Genomic DNA, 19,678 nt, shown 5'->3' with positions numbered 1-19,678 from the left:
AAAACTTTGCCAGTTAAAGCTAATGTCACATATATTGTGTAATATCTTTTCAATTTGTTTCAAAATTTGTATCTCTTAACAAGAGAAATATTAGAATTGAGTGTCACTTTGCCCGGTGACCGAGTGTAATGAACACCCATTATACGTATACATTGTAATGTAAAGCAGTGCTCTGCTCCAACCCGTGTGTGCATATACTACATGTACTAGATGTATGTAGTGCAACTGTGAGCGAGACTAGGCCAATCACATAAATACTAGTAACCTTTGACATTTAATCGAAAGTCGTGAAACGGAGAGTTATGTTATATAAGTTCAATTTAAGATAAAAGTATGTAAGTAAAATAATAATGAAATATATAGATAAATACGTGCGAAACAGAATCGAAGTTTCTCCTCTAATTCTTACGCGGTGATAACCGGACTTGAGTAAGTCTGTGATGTAGGTGTTTTGGCGTCTGCAGCCTAGTAAAAAAGTATAAATAGTGTATGTAGCACAATCAACATAGCCACATTGCCTCTAGCATGGGTTCCGCAGAGAGGGATCGTCTGAGCGAAGATAAACTCCGGAATAAGAACTGGAAAAGATGGGGACCTTTCCTTTCGGAGCGACAGTGGGGGACGGTCCGAGAGGACTATTCACGGGACGGAGACTGGTGAGTAGGATTTGGGGATGACCTCCCATGGTAACGGGTTAACCTTGACATTACCTAGCTTTATAGGCCTCGATCTTTATAAAACAGAGATAGATATATATATATAATGTTTCCCAGGTTTCAAAAATGGAATTTCATTTTTACGTTGATGTATATAATCACTATATATATATACTCATCCCTTCTAATGTAATATATATAGATATACTCATCCCTTCTTATGTAATATATATATACTCATCCCTTCTAATGTTATATTATATATCGATATAGATATACTCATCCCTTCTAATGTAATATATATATACTCATCCTTTCTTATGTAATATATATAGATATATTCATCCCTTCTAATGTAATATATATAGATATACATAGCCCTTCTTATGTAATATATATATACTCATCCCTTCTAATGTAATATATATATAAATATACTCATCCCTTCTAATGTAATATATATAGATATATTCATCCCTTCTAATGTAATATATATAGATATACTCATCCCTCAGTAATAAAACACCTTGATGTGAATATTTACCACCCGAGACAGTACAGTAACGGACCAATCAAACTGGGGTACTTAGTATGAACATATAGCAGATTACGCATGCTCTTTTGTTCTTAAACTAGCTCCGTAGATGATTTAGAAAACATTTTTTCTCAGACATAATAAGTTGTCAGATGCCATCTAGCGTATGTATTTTTGTGGTGACACACTGAAGGAAGGTATGTTTGTAACATGCTACTTAATTATATTAATTATACACTTTCAGACATATACTTGCGAGTTTCTCACATAACATGCATTCCGTAGACAGGGAAATATACATATATATATAACGTCTACAGGGATGCCCTATTTACCCTACCTATACTCGCACTGTTGATGTATAGATCTTTGAGAAAACTGTGAAGCTGCATAATACTTTAGTACGTATTGTGGGGAGATTTATATACAGGGACAGCTTGTACTAAAGTCGATACGTCTGTATGTTAGAAACGAAAAACAGCACGATAGTTTACATCGGTAAGTTTACTTCATCACACATATTGTTATCGGTAGGCCTACACAAAGCCTTAACTTGCTAGTGATTAGGCTGTAATCGAATATACAGAAAGGTATCAGTCAAATAAAGGTTCTGATATGCAAATGTATTTGAATATCAATTGAAAACGATTGTCCGAATATGAAGATATAAAAACGTAGAACAGGAACATTTGTGTTATAATGTCTTTGTTCACCCGTTGAAGCGATTGCATGTATCTAAGAAATAGTATCGGTAGATAGTATTTGTCCAATGTACGATGTTAGGTTAGCTTAAATCGTTAAATCGACATGTTATGTACGGTGGTAGGTAAGACAGACATGTTATGTACCGTGGTAGGTTAGACAGACATGTTATGTACGATGTTAGGTTAGACAGACATGTTATGTACCGTGGTAGGTTAGACAGACATGTTATGTACGATGTTAGGTTAGCTTAAATCGACATGTTATGTACGGCGGTAGGTTAGACAGACATGTTATATACGGTGGTAGGTTAGACAGACATGTTATGTACGATGTTAGGTTAGCTTAAATCGACATGTTATGTACGGCGGTAGGTTAGACAGACATGTTATGTACCGTGGTAGGTTAGACATACTTGTTATGTACGGCGGTAGGTTAGACAGACATGTTATGTACGGTGGTAGGTTAGACAGACATGTTATGTACGGTGGTAGGTTAGACATGTTATGTACGGTGGTAGGTTAGACAGACATGTTATGTACGGTGGTAGGTTAGACAGACATGTATGTACGGTGGTAGGTTAGACAGACATGTTATGTACGGTGGTAGGTTAGACAGACATGTTATGTACGGTGGTAGGTTAGACAGACATGTTATGTACGGTGGTAGGTTAGACAGACATGTTATGTACGGTGGTAGGTTAGACAGACATGTTATGTACGGTGGTAGGTTAGACAGAATGTTTATGTACGGTGGTAGGTTAGACAGACATGTTATGTACGGTGGTAGGTTAGACAGACATGTTATGTACGGTGGTAGGTTAGACAGACATGTTATGTACGGTGGTAGGTTAGACAGACATGTTATGTACCGTGGTAGGTTAGACAGACATGTTATGTACGGTGGTAGGTTAGACAGACATGTTATGTACGGTGGTAGGTTAGACAGACATGTTATGTACGGTGGTAGGTTAGACAGACATGTTATGTACGGTGGTAGGTTAGACAGACATGTTATGTACGGTGGTAGGTTAGACAGACATGTTATGTACCGTGGTAGGTTAGACAGACATGTTATGTACGGTGGTAGGTTAGACAGACATGTTATGTACGGTGGTAGGTTAGACAGACATGTTATGTACGGTGGTAGGTTAGACAGACATGTTATGTACCGGTGGTAGGTTAGACAGACATGTTATGTACGGTGGTAGGTTAGACAGACATGTTATGTACGGTGGTAGGTTAGACAGACATGTTATGTACGGTGGTAGGTTAGACAGACATGTTATGTACCGGTGGTAGGTTAGACAGACATGTTATGTACGGTGGTAGGTTAGACAGACATGTTATGTACCGTGGTAGGTTAGACAGACATGTTATGTACGGTGGTAGGTTAGACAGACATGTTATGTACGGTGGTAGGTTAGACAGACATGTTATGTACGGTGGTAGGTTAGAAGACATGTTATGTACGGTGGTAGGTTAGACAGACATGTTATGTACGGTGGTAGGTTAGACAGACATGTTATGTACGGTGGTAGGTTAGACAGACATGTTATGTACGGTGGTAGGTTAGACAGACATGTTATGTACGGTGGTAGGTTAGACAGACATGTTATGTACCGTGGTAGGTTAGACAGACATGTTATGTACGGTGGTAGGTTAGACAGACATGTTATGTACGGTGGTAGGTTAGACAGACATGTTATGTACGGTGGTAGGTTAGACAGACATGTTATGTACGGTGGTAGGTTAGACAGACATGTTATGTACGGTGGTAGGTTAGACAGACATGTTATGTACGGTGGTAGGTTAGACAGACATGTTATGTACCGGTGGTAGGTTAGACAGACATGTTATGTACGGTGGTAGGTTAGACAGACATGTTATGTACGGTGGTAGGTTAGACAGACATGTTATGTACGGTGGTAGGTTAGACAGACATGTTATGTACCGTGGTAGGTTAGACAGACATGTTATGTACGGTGGTAGGTTAGACAGACATGTTATGTACGGTGGTAGGTTAGACAGACATGTTATGTACGGTGGTAGGTTAGACAGACATGTTATGTACGGGTGGTAGGTTAGACATGTTATGTACCGGTGGTAGGTTAGACAGACATGTTATGTACGGTGGTAGGTTAGACATGTTATGTACGGTGGTAGGTTAGACAGACATGTTATGTACGGTGGTAGGTTAGACATGTTATGTACGGTGGTAGGTTAGACAGACATGTTATGTACCGGTGGTAGGTTAGACAGACATGTTATGTACGGTGGTAGGTTAGACAGACATGTTATGTACGGTGGTAGGTTAGACAGACATGTTATGTACGGTGGTAGGTTAGACAGACATGTTATGTACGGTGGTAGGTAAGACAGACATGGTATGTACGGTGGTAGGTTAGACAGACATGTTATGTACGGTGGTAGGTTAGACAGACATGTTATGTACGGTGGTAGGTTAGACAGACATGTTATGTACGGTGGTAGGTTAGACAGACATGTTATGTACGGTGGTAGGTTAGACAGACATGTTATGTACGGTGGTAGGTTAGACAGACATGTTATGTACGGTGGTAGGTTAGACAGACATGTTATGTACGGTGGTAGGTTAGACAGACATGTTATGTACGGTGGTAGGTTAGACAGACATGTTATGTACGGTGGTAGGTTAGACAGACATGTTATGTACGGTGGTAGGTTAGACAGACATGTTATGTACGGTGGTAGGTTAGACAGACATGTTATGTACGGTGGTAGGTTAGACAGACATGTTATGTACCGTGGTAGGTTAGACAGACATGTTATGTACGGTGGTAGGTTAGACATGTTATGTACGGTGGTAGGTTAGACAGACATGTTATGTACGGTGGTAGGTTAGACAGACATGTTATGTACGGTGGTAGGTTAGACAGACATGTTATGTACGGTGGTAGGTTAGACAGACATGTTATGTACGGTGGTAGGTTAGACAGACATGTTATGTACGGTGGTAGGTTAGACAGACATGTTATGTACGGTGGTAGGTTAGACAGACATGTTATGTACGGTGGTAGGTTAGACAGACATGTTATGTACGGTGGTAGGTTAGACAGACATGTTATGTACGGTGGTAGGTTAGACAGACATGTTATGTACGGTGGTAGGTTAGACAGACATGTTATGTACGGTGGTAGGTTAGACAGAATGTTATGTACGGTGGTAGGTTAGACAGACATGTTATGTACGGTGGTAGGTTAGACAGACATGTTATGTACGGTGGTAGGTTAGACAGACATGTTATGTACGGTGGTAGGTTAGACAGACATGTTATGTACGGTGGTAGGTTAGACAGACATGTTATGTACGGTGGTAGGTTAGACAGACATGTTATGTACGGTGGTAGGTTAGACAGACATGTTATGTACGGTGGTAGGTTAGACAGACATGTTATGTACGGTGGTAGGTTAGACAGACATGTTATGTACCGTGGTAGGTTAGACATGTTATGTACCGTGGTAGGTTAGACAGACATGTTATGTACGGTGGTAGGTTAGACAGACATGTTATGTACGGTGGTAGGTTGAAAGACATATGTTATGTACCGTGGTAGGTTATACCGACATGTTATGTACGGTGGTAGGTTAGACAGACATGTTATGTACGGTGGTAGGTAAGACAGACATGTTATGTACGGTGGTAGGTTAGACAGACATGTTATGTACGGTGGTAGGTTAGACAGACATGTTATGTACGGTGGTAGGTTAGACAGACATGTTATGTACGGTGGTAGGTTAGACAGACATGTTATGTACGGTGGTAGGTTAGACAGACATGTTATGTACCGTGGTAGGTTAGACAGACATGTTATGTACGGTGGTAGGTTAGACAGACATGTTATGTACGGTGGTAGGTTAGACAGACATGTTATGTACGGTGGTAGGTTAGACAGACATGTTATGTACGGTGGTAGGTTAGACAGACATGTTATGTACGGTGGTAGGTTAGACAGACATGTTATGTACGGTGGTAGGTTAGACAGACATGTTATGTACGGTGGTAGGTTAGACAGACATGTTATGTACGGTGGTAGGTTAGACAGACATGTTATGTACGGTGGTAGGTTAGACAGACATGTTATGTACGGTGGTAGGTTAGACAGACATGTTATGTACGGTGGTAGGTTAGACAGACATGTTATGTACGGTGGTAGGTTAGACAGACATGTTATGTACGGTGGTAGGTTAGACAGACATGTTATGTACGGTGGTAGGTTAGACAGACATGTTATGTACGGTGGTAGGTTAGACAGACATGTTATGTACGGTGGTAGGTTAGACAGACATGTTATGTACGGTGGTAGGTTAGACAGACATGTTATGTACGGTGGTAGGTTAGACAGACATGTTATGTACGGTGGTAGGTTAGACAGACATGTTATGTACGGTGGTAGGTTAGACAGACATGTTATGTACGGTGGTAGGTTAGACAGACATGTTATGTACGGTGGTAGGTTAGACATGTTATGTACGGTGGTAGGTTAGACAGACATGTTATGTACGGTGGTAGGTTAGACAGACATGTTATGTACGGTGGTAGGTTAGACAGACATGTTATGTACGGTGGTAGGTTAGACAGACATGTTATGTACGGTGGTAGGTTAGACAGACATGTTATGTACGGTGGTAGGTTAGACAGACATGTTATGTACGGTGGTAGGTTAGACAGACATGTTATGTACGGTGGTAGGTTAGACATGTTATGTACGGTGGTAGGTTAGACAGACATGTTATGTACGGTGGTAGGTTAGACAGACATGTTATGTACGGTGGTAGGTTAGACAGACATGTTATGTACGGTGGTAGGTTAGACAGACATGTTATGTACGGTGGTAGGTTAGACAGACATGTTATGTACGGTGGTAGGTTAGACAGACATGTTATGTACGGTGGTAGGTTAGACAGACATGTTATGTACGGTGGTAGGTTAGACAGACATGTTATGTACGGTGGTAGGTTAGACAGACATGTTATGTACGGTGGTAGGTTAGACAGACATGTTATGTACGGTGGTAGGTTAGACAGACATGTTATGTACGGTGGTAGGTTAGACAGACATGTTATGTACCGTGGTAGGTTAGACAGACATGTTATGTACGGTGGTAGGTTAGACAGACATGTTATGTACGGTGGTAGGTTAGACATGTTATGTACGGTGGTAGGTTAGACAGATATGTTAGGTACGGTGGTAGGTTAGACAGGACATGTTATGTACCGGTGGTAGGTTAGACAGACATATTATGTACGGTGGTAGGTTAGACAGACATGTTATGTACGGTGGTAGGTTAGACAGACATGTTATGTACGGTGGTAGGTTAGACAGACATGTTATGTACGGTGGTAGGTTAGACAGACATGTTATGTACGGTGGTAGGTTAGACAGACATATTATGTACGGTGATAGGTTAGACAGACATGTTATGTATGGTGGTAGGTTAGACATGTTATGTACGGTGGTAGGTTAGACAGACATGTTATGTACGGTGGTAGGTTAGACATGTTATGTACCGTGGTAGGTTAGACAGACATGTTATGTACGGTGGTAGGTTAGACAGACATGTTATGTACAGTGGTAGGTTAGACAGACATGTTATGTACCGTGGTAGGTTAGACATGTTATGTACCGTGGTACGTTAGACAGACATGTTATGTACCGTGGTAGGTTAGACAGACATGTTATGTACCGTGGTAGGTTAGACAGACATGTTATGTACGGTGGTAGGTTGGACAGACATGTTATGTACCGTGGTAGGTTATACAGACATGTTATATACCGTGGTAGGTTAGACAGACTTGTTATGTACGGTGGTAGGTTATACAGACATGTTATGTACCGTGGTAGGTTAGACAGACTTGTTATGTACCGTGGTAGGTTAGACAGACATGTTATGTACGGTTGTAGGTTATACAGACATGTTATGTACCGTGGTAGGTTATACAGACATGTTATGTACCGTGTTAGGTTAGACAGACATGTTATGTACCGTGGTAGGTTAGACAGACATGTTATGTACGGTTGTAGGTTATACAGACATGTTATGTACCGTGGTAGGTTAGACAGACTTGTTATGTTCGGCGGTAGGTTATAATTAGCTTCGTCTGGTTTAAATTGTTATGCAACCTTTACTCATGTCAGTAGCGTCCCCATTTCTGGTATTTGACTTTCAGAATGTGTTTTTGGTAATTGTACATGTTACATTTGTATATAACAAATGTCGCTAAGGCTGGTATTTAAATGATTTCAGTGGTGGTGAATTTTCTTCACATTTAATTCACATTCCTGGGAAGGTTGGTGTTTTTCTGGCCGGATAAATTAACTTCTAATCAATTGATGTTTGGGCAATTATCAGATTGTGAATAACTTTGGACGCCTGTATTCAAGTCTTGGGTAAATTAAAATGCCTGTTTACTGAACTCAGAAGTCAACAGTTTCGTTTGTGGCGGTAATTGGTCACGGCTGAATGACACTTGGACTGTGCTGCTGACAACAACACCACTCGATTTTTCAATATCCACAACAACCCCCCCCCCCCCCCCCCCCCCCCCCCCCACTAGCCTTCGGTATCACGTGGTAAGCAGTTTTATTCCCCTAGAATTTGAATTTGACAAGAACCTTGTCTATAAAACAGAAGATATGCTGAGGACTTCCATCGCTCTATATAATTCGTTGACATGACTTTGCTGTGCATTAGTCGTCAACTATCGTCATTAGTCGTCAACTATCGTCATTAGTCGTCAACTATCGTCATTAGTCGTCAACTATCGTCATTAGTCGTCAACTATCGTCATTAGTCGTCAACTATCGTCATTAGTCGTCAACTATCATCATTAGTCGTCAACTATCGTCATTAGTCGTCAACTATCGTCATTCAAACATCTCTTCCTCATTTCTGGTGATATGATATACTGATATGATACACTTACGAGGGCTGGTAGATATGTTGTGAGCATTATGTTGAAGAATTTGAATTTTGCCGGACATATTAAGATATTTTTCAACATAATCCTCTGATTGATATGTTGTGAGCCCCGTATTGAAGGAGGTACTCAAAGATGTTCGTTTTAAGTCCTACTTAAGCCTCGAGATATCCCTATCCACAGAACAGACGGATTCTATTATTCCCCAGTACGTCTGACTGTAGAAATACTTACAAATCTATTTCGTTGAGGTGTTTGAGTCATTTTATCCGACTCTATCATCTAGCTGGAACCACTTTCCACACGACCATGCGAGATCTCGTGCGTATCGGTGGGGAGAGGACGGACTATTGGGGATCTGTGACAGGAAGTGTCGCCTCTGTTTGTCTCTGGCGTTGTGGAACACCAATGACGCCATCCTTAAAGAACGCCTATTTGGTCTGACAGGGCACGAGGTAAGTCGGGACTTCTGACTGGGCACGAGATAAGTCGGGACTTAAGACTGGACACGAGGTAAATCGGGACTTCTGACTGGACACGAGGTAAGTCGGGACTTCTGACGGGGCACGAGGTAAGTCGGGACTTCTGACGGGGCACGAGGTAAGTCGGGACTTCTGACGGGGCACGAGGTAAGTCGGGACTTCTGACGGGGCACGAGGTAAGTCGGGACTTCTGACGGGACACGAGGTAAGTCGGGACTTCTGACGGGGCACGAGGTAAGTCGGGACTTCTGACGGGGCACGAGGTAAGTCGGGACTTCTGACGGGACACGAGGTAAATCGGGACTTCTGACGGGACACGAGGTAAGTTGGGACTTCTGACTGGACACGAGGTAAGTCGGGAGTTCTGACGGGACACGAGGTAAGCTACTGCGTATCTTATTGTCGTATGGTCAGTCTATGATACGATCAACTTAAAACCAAAAGACTCTTTCTTTTCCAGTTTGAGTAAGATCGATCTGAAATTGAATATACCCACCAAGGACTATATTCCTTAGGTACTATTGTAGTTTACATAGGATGGCAGTCGTATAAGATTCTGGAGTAAGTTATTCTCACTGAATTAGATTGACTCTAGAATAGCCAGTACTACGTCTATTGCACAAAACGTGTTTGCATGCCAGTTTAATTTTACAGGCAACTGCAGCCTCTCCGTAAAGCTCAATTTTCCTTGAACTGATTTAGAGATGTTCATTTGGCCAGAACGATGTATTTTGCATGTTGATAACTTTCACTAGTTTTTAAAAGTTATTACATGTAACGAGCTTTATGCTTCTCATGGAACAATGTTCCGTTCACTGTTTCCGTTACCAGGGTAACCATGGTGAGGATGTGAAGGAGTTGTACTACTATCTGGATAACACCCCTACTCACTCCTACATGTCAGCCCTCTATAAGTACCCACAGGCCCCTTATCCCTACACACAACTGGTGGAGGGCAACAAGACAAGGTCGGTCGGAGATCCAGAACTGGAAATCTTAGATACAGGTAAGTGTAATATATACTGTATACAGCCTAAAATATATCCGTCATCGTATTAAATGTTCATTTTTGTATTGTACAATGCTTTCTTACCAGGTGTGTTTGATAAGAATGAGTACTTTGACGTGTTTGCCGAATACTGCAAAGCCAGCCCGAATAACATACTTGGGCGTTACGTCATCACAAATAGGGGTCCCACTCCCGCTTCACTGCACGTGCTGCCAACGCTTTGGTTTCGGAACGTTTGGTCCTGGGGAGAAGAATGCTACGTAAGTATCCTCGTAATGATACGTTTTGAATTATCAACCCGAATAATGAAAATGTTCCTACTGGTCTCTACATATATCTACAAAGTAAACTACCAATGATAATGATACAGACTTGATAGAATTAACCCCGTAAACTACCAATGATAATGATACAGACTTGATAGAATTAACCCCGTAAACTACCATTGATAATGATATTAACCCCGTAAACTACCAATGATAATGATATTAACCCCGTAAACTACCAATGATAATTATATTAACCACGTATACTACCATTGCGAGTGACACATCCTATGTGTAACTGTAATACATGTATTATGATTTATGCATTCATTATAGAAGTTGTATTGTTTTTATCATGATCAACAAAATCAATACAGTTTTCAAACTGTTATATATATACATGTAGTTGATTATGAAATTGATTTACTGTCTCACCATGTTATTACCTACATGTACCTGTTAAAACCATGCCAACAACATCTGTGTATCAGGTCAGGGGAGGCGATCGGTGTTAGGGCATTAAAACTTCTGAATTACTGAAACTGGAAATGTAATTATGTTAAATAAATAAATAATTAAATAAATAAGTAATCTTAACACATGACGCCGTTTAATTTGCTACATTTGAAGTGTCATGAAGAAACCAAACCTCACATGTCTCAGATGTCCGAAGGAAAAGTTGTTTGTCGACACCCGTCGTTAGGTAAGTTAAATGGTCAGAGTGTCCAGTTTATCATGACCGTTAGGTAAGTTACGGAAAATGGCCAGAACAGAGTGTCCAGTTTATCATGACCGTTAGGTGTGTCCTAGGCTCGGTTATAACCGGAACAAGGACGTTAAGCCCCATCAATCAATCAATCAATGACCGTTAGGTAAGTTACGGAAAATGGCCAGAACAGATTGTCCAGTTTATCATGACCGTTAGGTAAGTTAAATGGTCAGAGTGTCCAGTTTATCATGACCGTTAGGTAAGTTACGGAAAATGGCCAGAACAGAGTGTCCAGTTTATCATGACCGTTAGGTAAGTTAAATGGTCAGAGTGTCCAGTTTATCATGACCGTTAGGTAAGTTACGGAAAATGGCCAGAACAGAGTGTCCAGTTTATCATGACCGTTAGGTAAGTTACGGAAAATGGCCAGAACAGAGTGTCCAGTTTATCATGACCGTTAGGTAAGTTAAATGGTCAGAGTGTCCAGTTTATCATGACCTTTAGGTAAGTTACGGAAAATGGCCAGAACAGAGTGTCCAGTTTATCATGACCGTTAGGTAAGTTACGGAAAATGGCCAGAACAGAGTGTCCAGTTTATCATGACCGTTAGGTAAGTTAAATGGTCAGAGTGTCCAGTTTATCATGACCGTTAGGTAAGTTACGGAAAATGGCCAGAACAGAGTGTCCAGTTTATCATGACCGTTAGGTAAGTTACGGAAAATGGCCAGAACAGAGTGTCCAGTTTATCATGACCGTTAGGTAAGTTACGGAAAATGGCCAGAACAGAGTGTCCAGTTTATCATGACCGTTAGGTAAGTTAAATGGTCAGAGTGTCCAGTTTATCATGACCGTTAGGTAAGTTACGGAAAATGGCCAGAACAGAGTGTCCAGTTTATCATGACCGTTAGGTAAGTTACGGAAAATGGCCAGAACAGAGTGTCCAGTTTATCATGACCGTTAGGTAAGTTAAATGGTCAGAGTGTCCAGTTTATCATGACCGTTAGGTAAGTTACGGAAAATGGCCAGAACAGAGTGTCCAGTTTATCATGACCGTTAGGTAAGTTACGGAAAATGGCCAGAACAGAGTGTCCAGTTTATCATGACCGTTAGGTAAGTTAAATGGTCAGAGTGTCCAGTTTATCATGACCTTTAGGTAAGTTACGGAAAATGGCCAGAACAGATTGTCCAGTTTATCATGACCGTTAGGTAAGTTAAATGGTCAGAGTGTCCAGTTTATCATGACCGTTAGGTAAGTTACGGAAAATGGCCAGAACAGAGTGTCCAGTTTATCATGACCGTTAGGTAAGTTAAATGGTCAGAGTGTCCAGTTTATCATGACCGTTAGGTAAGTTACGGAAAATGGCCAGAACAGAGTGTCCAGTTTATCATGACCGTTAGGTAAGTTACGGAAAATGGCCAGAACAGAGTGTCCAGTTTATCATGACCGTTAGGTAAGTTAAATGGTCAGAGTGTCCAGTTTATCATGACCTTTAGGTAAGTTACGGAAAATGGCCAGAACAGAGTGTCCAGTTTATCATGACCGTTAGGTAAGTTACGGAAAATGGCCAGAACAGAGTGTCCAGTTTATCATGACCGTTAGGTAAGTTAAATGGTCAGAGTGTCCAGTTTATCATGACCGTTAGGTAAGTTACGGAAAATGGCCAGAACAGAGTGTCCAGTTTATCATGACCGTTAGGTAAGTTACGGAAAATGGCCAGAACAGAGTGTCCAGTTTATCATGACCGTTAGGTAAGTTACGGAACATGGCCAGAACAGAGTGTCCAATTTATCATGACCGTTAGGTAAGTTAAATGGTCAGAGTGTCCAGTTTATCATGACCGTTAGGTAAGTTACGGAAAATGGCCAGAACAGAGTGTCCAGTTTATCATGACCGTTAGGTAAGTTACGGAAAATGGCCAGAACAGAGTGTCCAGTTTATCATGACCGTTAGGTAAGTTAAATGGTCAGAGTGTCCAGTTTATCATGACCGTTAGGTAAGTTACGGAAAATGGCCAGAACAGAGTGTCCAGTTTATCATGACCGTTAGGTAAGTTACGGAAAATGGCCAGAACAGAGTGTCCAGTTTATCATGACCGTTAGGTAAGTTAAATGGTCAGAGTGTCCAGTTTATCATGACCGTTAGGTAAGTTACGGAACATGGCCAGAACAGAGTGTCCAATTTATCTACCATGTTTACGATATTACATGATTATCACAATTTTACCACCACAATATGTTACAAATTGAGCACTACGTTTTGTTTCTTATTGGGTATTACGTTTAATTACAAATTGAGCACTATGTTTAATTACAAATTGAGCCCTACGTTTTGCTACAAATTGAGCCCTACGTTTTGTTACAAATTGAGCCCTACGTTTTATTACAAATTGAGCACTACGTTTAATTACAAATTGAGCCCTTCGTTTTATTACAAATTGAGCCCTTCGTTTTATTACTAATTGAGCACTACGATTTGTTTCAAATTGAGCACTACGTTTTGTTACTAATTGAGCACTTCGATTAATTACAAATTGAGCCCTTCGTTTTATTACAAATTGAGCCCTTCGTTTTATTACTAATTGAGCACTACGATTTGTTTCAAATTGAGCACTACGTTTTGTTACTAATTGAGCCCTTCGTTTTATTACTAATTGGGCACTACGTTGTATTACTAATTGAGCACTACGTTTTGTTACTAATAGAGCACTTCGTTTTATTACTAATTGAGCACTACGATTTGTTTCAAATTGAGCCCTACGTTTTGTTACTAATTGAGCCCTACGTTTTGTTACAAATTGAGCCCTACGTTTAATTACAAATGGGGCACTACGTTTTGTTACAAATTGGGCACTACGTTTTGTTACTAATTGAGCACTACGTTTTGTTACTAATTGAGCACTACGTTTTGTTACTAATTGAGCACTACGTTTTGTTACTAATTGAGCACTACGTTTTGTTACTAATTGAGCACTACGTTTTGTTACTAATTGAGCACTACGTTTTTGTTGCAAATTGGGAACTATGTTTTGTTGCTAAATGAGTTCCATGTTTTGTTACAAATTGAGCAGTACGTTTTGATATAAATTGAGCACAACGGTTTGCTACACATTTAGCACTTCGTTAAGTGACAAATTTAGCACTATGTTTTAATAATACAATTTGAGCTCAAGGTTTGGTTATGATTGAAACAGTTCACTATTTCAATTTTCACATTTAACATAATTTTAACTATAAATGAATTTAGATTAAAAGTTGTCAGGGTCAAGGACAATATATTTTTATCATGAAATTCCCTTATGATACTATCTTAAGGTGTTCCAAAGAGCAAGCTGCCAACCGGAAGGAGCAGAAGTCTAACGGATATCACATCTCAATCTACTCCTGGTAAGTCATGTCATATTGCTCTAAATAAATTGGTACGACGAAAAGGACGAAAACTTGAGTAGGGCAAATATGCAAGAGAAACTTATAAGGTACTAAACGTGTAGTTCTGAACGGTCAAATGTAAGAAATGGCTATGAAGTATCATCACTAGCGAGGAAGCGGTATAAAGCGTCTGGAAGTAAAAGGCGAAACGGTGTCTTCACCAAGTACCGAATAGAACTGAACGTTAATGGTATCATAGTAACAGTATCGGCGCCAGCGTAACTATATCTACATGGTAGAATATCTCTTTAATAACGCTATTATTTATTGGCATGACCTATGATGTCTACAAAGTGTACCACACGTCACATGACCTATGATGTCTACAAAGTGTACCCCACGTCATATTTCTTTGTCTAATGCCGTATCTGTCTACCCTGGGGTAAATGCTCAATGTGTTATAAAAGTGATTTCACTTTCTGTCTGGACAGGAGTTTTTTACTTTGAAGCCGACTTGGATCAGCAAGGCCATTGTCCCGAGATGTTATTCACTGAAAACGATACAAACTTCGAGCACTTGTTCGGGTGTGCTAACAAGACCGATTACGTCAAGGATGCGTTTCACCATTACGTCATTCACGGTAGGACAATCTCGTCATCATGGAATCAGAAAAAAAAAAAAAAAATTCTTATCGTGCTTTCACTTCATATAAATGAATACGTGCATACTATTTACTTAACAATAAAGGTCGATCAGACAGAGTGAATCCAGCCAAAGAAGGAACAAAATGTGCCGCCCATTACAAGCTCCACCTGGCGGGCGGCGAGGAGGCTGTCATCAGAGTGAGGCTGTATGTAGAAAACGAGGCTCCACTGCAATGCTTCTCACCAAATGAATTTGATTTGATGTTTAAACAAAGACGAATGGAAGCTGATGCATTCTATAATCAGGTATACAGCAATCCTGAACTCGCTACCAATTTAACAACTGTTAAATGTAAATGTAACTTTACGCTTAACCAGGATTGCAGAACGTATTCTGGCACAACTGTGGCGTTTATATTTAAATATATAGATAAAATTTAACATTTCACATAAACTTAAATGTCTGTTTAGACACTTGTGTTCATATTTGTATTGTTAATACAGCCAATCGACGTTTTAAACTATACTTACATAATGTATATCAATGGACCTTGATGAAAATCGCATAGATTTAAGTCGTATCCCGGAAACGGCGTATTGCAATTGTGGACGTCAGATTAAGTCAGTAAAGATCTTCTCCATCAATATGACGTTTGAATGTGTGTGTTTTGAAAATAATTTGTTTTTTGATGATAAAGAGGTGACAAAACGGATTTGAAATGAGGTATCCAATCTCGTAGTTAAGCCTGTGCTCTTTAAAATTTGACCTTTGAATCATGAATTACTGTGTCCACGCCTCTTTCCAATGAATCATATTAACATTTACTGACAATATATATCAATCTTCCATAGGTGATTCCTAACCGACGACCGGCCGATAAGGAGATAGTGAGACAGGCGTACGCTGGTCTGTTGTGGAGCAAACAATTTTATTACTACGTCGTTAAAAGCTGGTTGGCGGGAGATAGTACACAGCCCCCACCACCGACCGGAAGAGAGAAGGGGCGCAACTCCGACTGGAAACATCTGTTTAATCGTGACGTCATCTCAATGCCTGATAAGTGGGAGTACCCATGGGTAGGTACTTTACAAAATTAAAATAGATGTGATAATAAATAAAGACAGAAGTTGAAACTGTACACACAAATGATATCTATACGACCTGAGTAACATTACAAACTTTCAGCTAATTGAATGGTTCTGTACGTTGAGCCCACGGAGGGATTCAACAAATGCAGATTTACAATTTTAGAACATTAGTAAAACGTATATATTTCAGTGTATATCTATAATCTGTTATACTATATAATGAGCCACAGATTGTTGTTTGTTGTAGTATGCTTCGTGGGACCTCGCCTTCCATATGATCCCTATGGCCAACATTGACATTCATTTCGCAAAGGAACAAATTCTTCTCCTTTTGAGGGAATGGTATATGCATCCAAACGGTCAGGTATGTCAACATATCGACAGGTATATTGATTATCTACCATTTTTGATCGTTTACAATTTAGAATCTTATCAAGATCAATTTCCTTAAAACTTAACAAAGCTAGTTTACAATACGTTAAATGCGGATAAATACATCTTGTTTAATATTTCTGTACTCCAGAAAACACTACTAAATACTGTGTCAATTTACTAGATTATCGTTCTATTTAATATTTCTGTACTCCAGATAACACTATTGAATAATGTGTCAAGTTACTAGATTAACGTTCTACAGATTCCGGCCTATGAGTTCTGCTTTGAAGATGTCAACCCTCCTGTACACGCCTATGCAGCACTGAAGATATATAAAGCGTCCGGGTCAAAAGGCAAAAGGGACCTGGTATTCCTTGCTAGGTGTTTCCACAAACTTGTACTCAACTTCACATGGTGAGTGTTCATCGTCCTGGGCAGGTTCTTCCTATAAAACAATAGTGTCTATGACCTTTGATCTCATATGAAAGTATAATGTTTCCTTCTGTGATATGACGTCAGACGTGTTATTTGTTGGTACTTACAGGGGTTCCGGTGTCACCTCCCTACATCTCTTTTGAAGGTGTGTTCTAACTCACTCCGATTTGACCTTTATTTTTATGGCGAGTGTCGCTGAGACGCCTACTCTGCCGGGACACCTGGTCTAATTAATATTGAACATTTTCAGGAGTGTTCATGCCAATCTATACTTTTTAATATATCTGGCCATCGTTAACTCGATTTTGAGTTTGAATCCTTTGTTGTTCTTGAATGGTCACCTCGACTGCCGCCTCGACTTGACTGTTTGAGAGCCTAGGTGTTTTTTTTACATATTATGTTGTATACAGAACATTGTAGACGTTTAGGGGGCTAGATTAATATTTGGTATTTTCTGTATATTGTAAAAGTGTTTTTGTCTCTTGGGTTTTATCAACAGTGTTGTGTTTTCCTCCATAGGTGGGTAAACCGAAAGGACCCGGCTGGTAAGAATATTTTCTCCGGTGGATTCCTAGGTCTAGACAATATTGGCGTGTTTGACCGGTCCAAGCCGCTGCCGACCGGTGGTCGCCTGGTACAGGCGGATGGTACAGCTTGGATGTCCTTCTTCTGTTCCCTTATGTTGGAGATCAGTCTAATTCTCGCCAAGCGGGACCCAACTTACGAGGACATGGCCAGCAAGTTCTTCGAACACTTCGTCGCTATCATAGACGCCATTAATGACAAAGGAACTGTAGGTGATTATTGTTAGTTTGTAGGGCGTATTGGGTAGGATAACTGTATAAAAGTCTGCAGTTCCAACTTCTAATCCTGATCCTAGTTCCAACTTCTAATCCTGATCCTAGTTCCAACTTCTAATCCTGATCCTATCGTAAAAGAGGTATGGCGCATATTGGCCTGTTTCGACCTAACGGTGACCGTTTTCAAAATCAAAAAAAATAAATGTTTAAAACTCAGTTTTTGAATACAAACCTTAAATCTATAATATATACAAATTATTATTTGCGAAAAATTTGTTTGTTCATTGCAATGAATATTTCATTAAATGACCGTAAAGTTGCATCATCGGGCTATTTGCAACTTTCGAGGGGGGTTTTCCCGCATTCGTATCATTTTTTTTACGTAGAGCGCATCGGAAGACCAACTTTTACAATGTCTTATTTTATTCTATGTACCAAAAGACAACTAAAATCGTATTCTTAAAAAGTGGTCCTCCGATGCGCTGATATCGAAAAATTGATAAAACGTAGTTGATAAAATATTTTAATTCTAGCATTACTAGACTGACTATAACTGGTAACTGCCGTAAGTCCGCATAGCTCATATGGTAGAACCATTGCTAAGCAACCCGAAGATTCGGAGTTCGAATCACCAAGATGTATCATATTCATATTTTGTTATGTTTCTAAAATAATACCATTTAATTTTTTTGATCGTATTTGAATGATATTTTCAACAATAAATGCATATTTGATATAAAATATAAGTAAGAAGATAGAAATGTTGAGATAAAAAAATCACTTTGATTAAAAAAGCCTGATTGAAATAATAACCGATTTACTCCGTATCAAGTAAAATGTAAATGAACTCCAGCTTCGACAACAGGCATATAATTATTACATGGATGAGTAGTGCAAAATTCCTATTTAACATGTCAATTTAACTTAATTCCATATGGTATTGATTGACTACATACAACACACAGCGCGCCAATGGACCATGACGATCTATTTTGGTACTGTGGGAATCACTATGGTCACATGGTATTTCTAACCTGTATTTTTAGCCCAGACTATCGCTGTACGTGGCCTAGGTCAGGATAGGCGGAAAACGACCATACCTCTTTGACATTTCAAGTTTCAAAAAACCTTCATATGAGTTCCTATTGTAATCTGTCATTGGTAAAGCCCATTGATACTCAGGTTGATAAAACTTTGTACCAGGACTTGGACTGGATACTATCTAGAGTTCTGAAGTCACCGATGTTAATTATGTAATCTTGTAGTGTACATGTTTAAGAATTTGTGGTGGACATTCTGTCATAGGTCTGTGGAATGACGAGGATGGATTTTACTATGACCACGTAAACCACAATAAAGCCTCATATCCATTAAAGATCATGTCCATGGTTGGAGTTGTCCCCCTTTTCTCAACTTTGGTGTTGAAGTTCTCTGATATCAAGATGCACAAAGGCTTTTACAAGCGAATGAAATGGTTTCTAAAGCACAGGAAGGATCTAACGAACAGAGTATGTTTTATTTTATTTTGTGTTATGTGGGGTTGGGTCGGTAGGGGGTTGTGGTTGTGTTATTTTGTGTTATGTGGGGGTGGGGTGGGTCGGTAGGGGGTTGTTGTTGTGTTGTTTTGTGTTATGTGGGGGTGGGGTGGGTC

General features: G+C 39.9%; 1 protein-coding gene across 1 annotated transcript in view; it reads left to right on the top strand.

The window, feature by feature from the left end:
• Window positions 1-337: 337 nt before the first annotated feature.
• Window positions 338-19,678, top strand: part of LOC117333693 (uncharacterized protein YMR196W-like) — a 30,282-nt gene continuing 10,941 nt past the window's right edge. Inside the window, exons 1-13 of the mRNA XM_033893112.1 lie at window positions 338-656; window positions 9,138-9,306; window positions 10,165-10,339; window positions 10,430-10,602; window positions 11,239-11,311; window positions 14,630-14,701; window positions 15,175-15,324; window positions 15,432-15,634; window positions 16,181-16,405; window positions 16,665-16,781; window positions 17,055-17,206; window positions 17,747-18,024; window positions 19,333-19,535. Of these exons, the coding sequence (XP_033749003.1) occupies window positions 526-656; window positions 9,138-9,306; window positions 10,165-10,339; window positions 10,430-10,602; window positions 11,239-11,311; window positions 14,630-14,701; window positions 15,175-15,324; window positions 15,432-15,634; window positions 16,181-16,405; window positions 16,665-16,781; window positions 17,055-17,206; window positions 17,747-18,024; window positions 19,333-19,535 (2,121 nt within the window). The 5' untranslated portion in view covers window positions 338-525. The remainder of the gene's footprint in view (window positions 657-9,137; window positions 9,307-10,164; window positions 10,340-10,429; window positions 10,603-11,238; window positions 11,312-14,629; window positions 14,702-15,174; window positions 15,325-15,431; window positions 15,635-16,180; window positions 16,406-16,664; window positions 16,782-17,054; window positions 17,207-17,746; window positions 18,025-19,332; window positions 19,536-19,678) is intronic.

The sequence above is a fragment of the Pecten maximus genome, chromosome 8, assembly GCF_902652985.1.
Source record: "Pecten maximus chromosome 8, xPecMax1.1, whole genome shotgun sequence".
NCBI classification, from domain to species: Eukaryota; Metazoa; Mollusca; class Bivalvia; order Pectinida; family Pectinidae; genus Pecten; species Pecten maximus.
The sequence above is the reverse complement of the archived record's forward strand: the minus strand, read 5'-3'. Positions and strand labels throughout refer to the sequence as shown.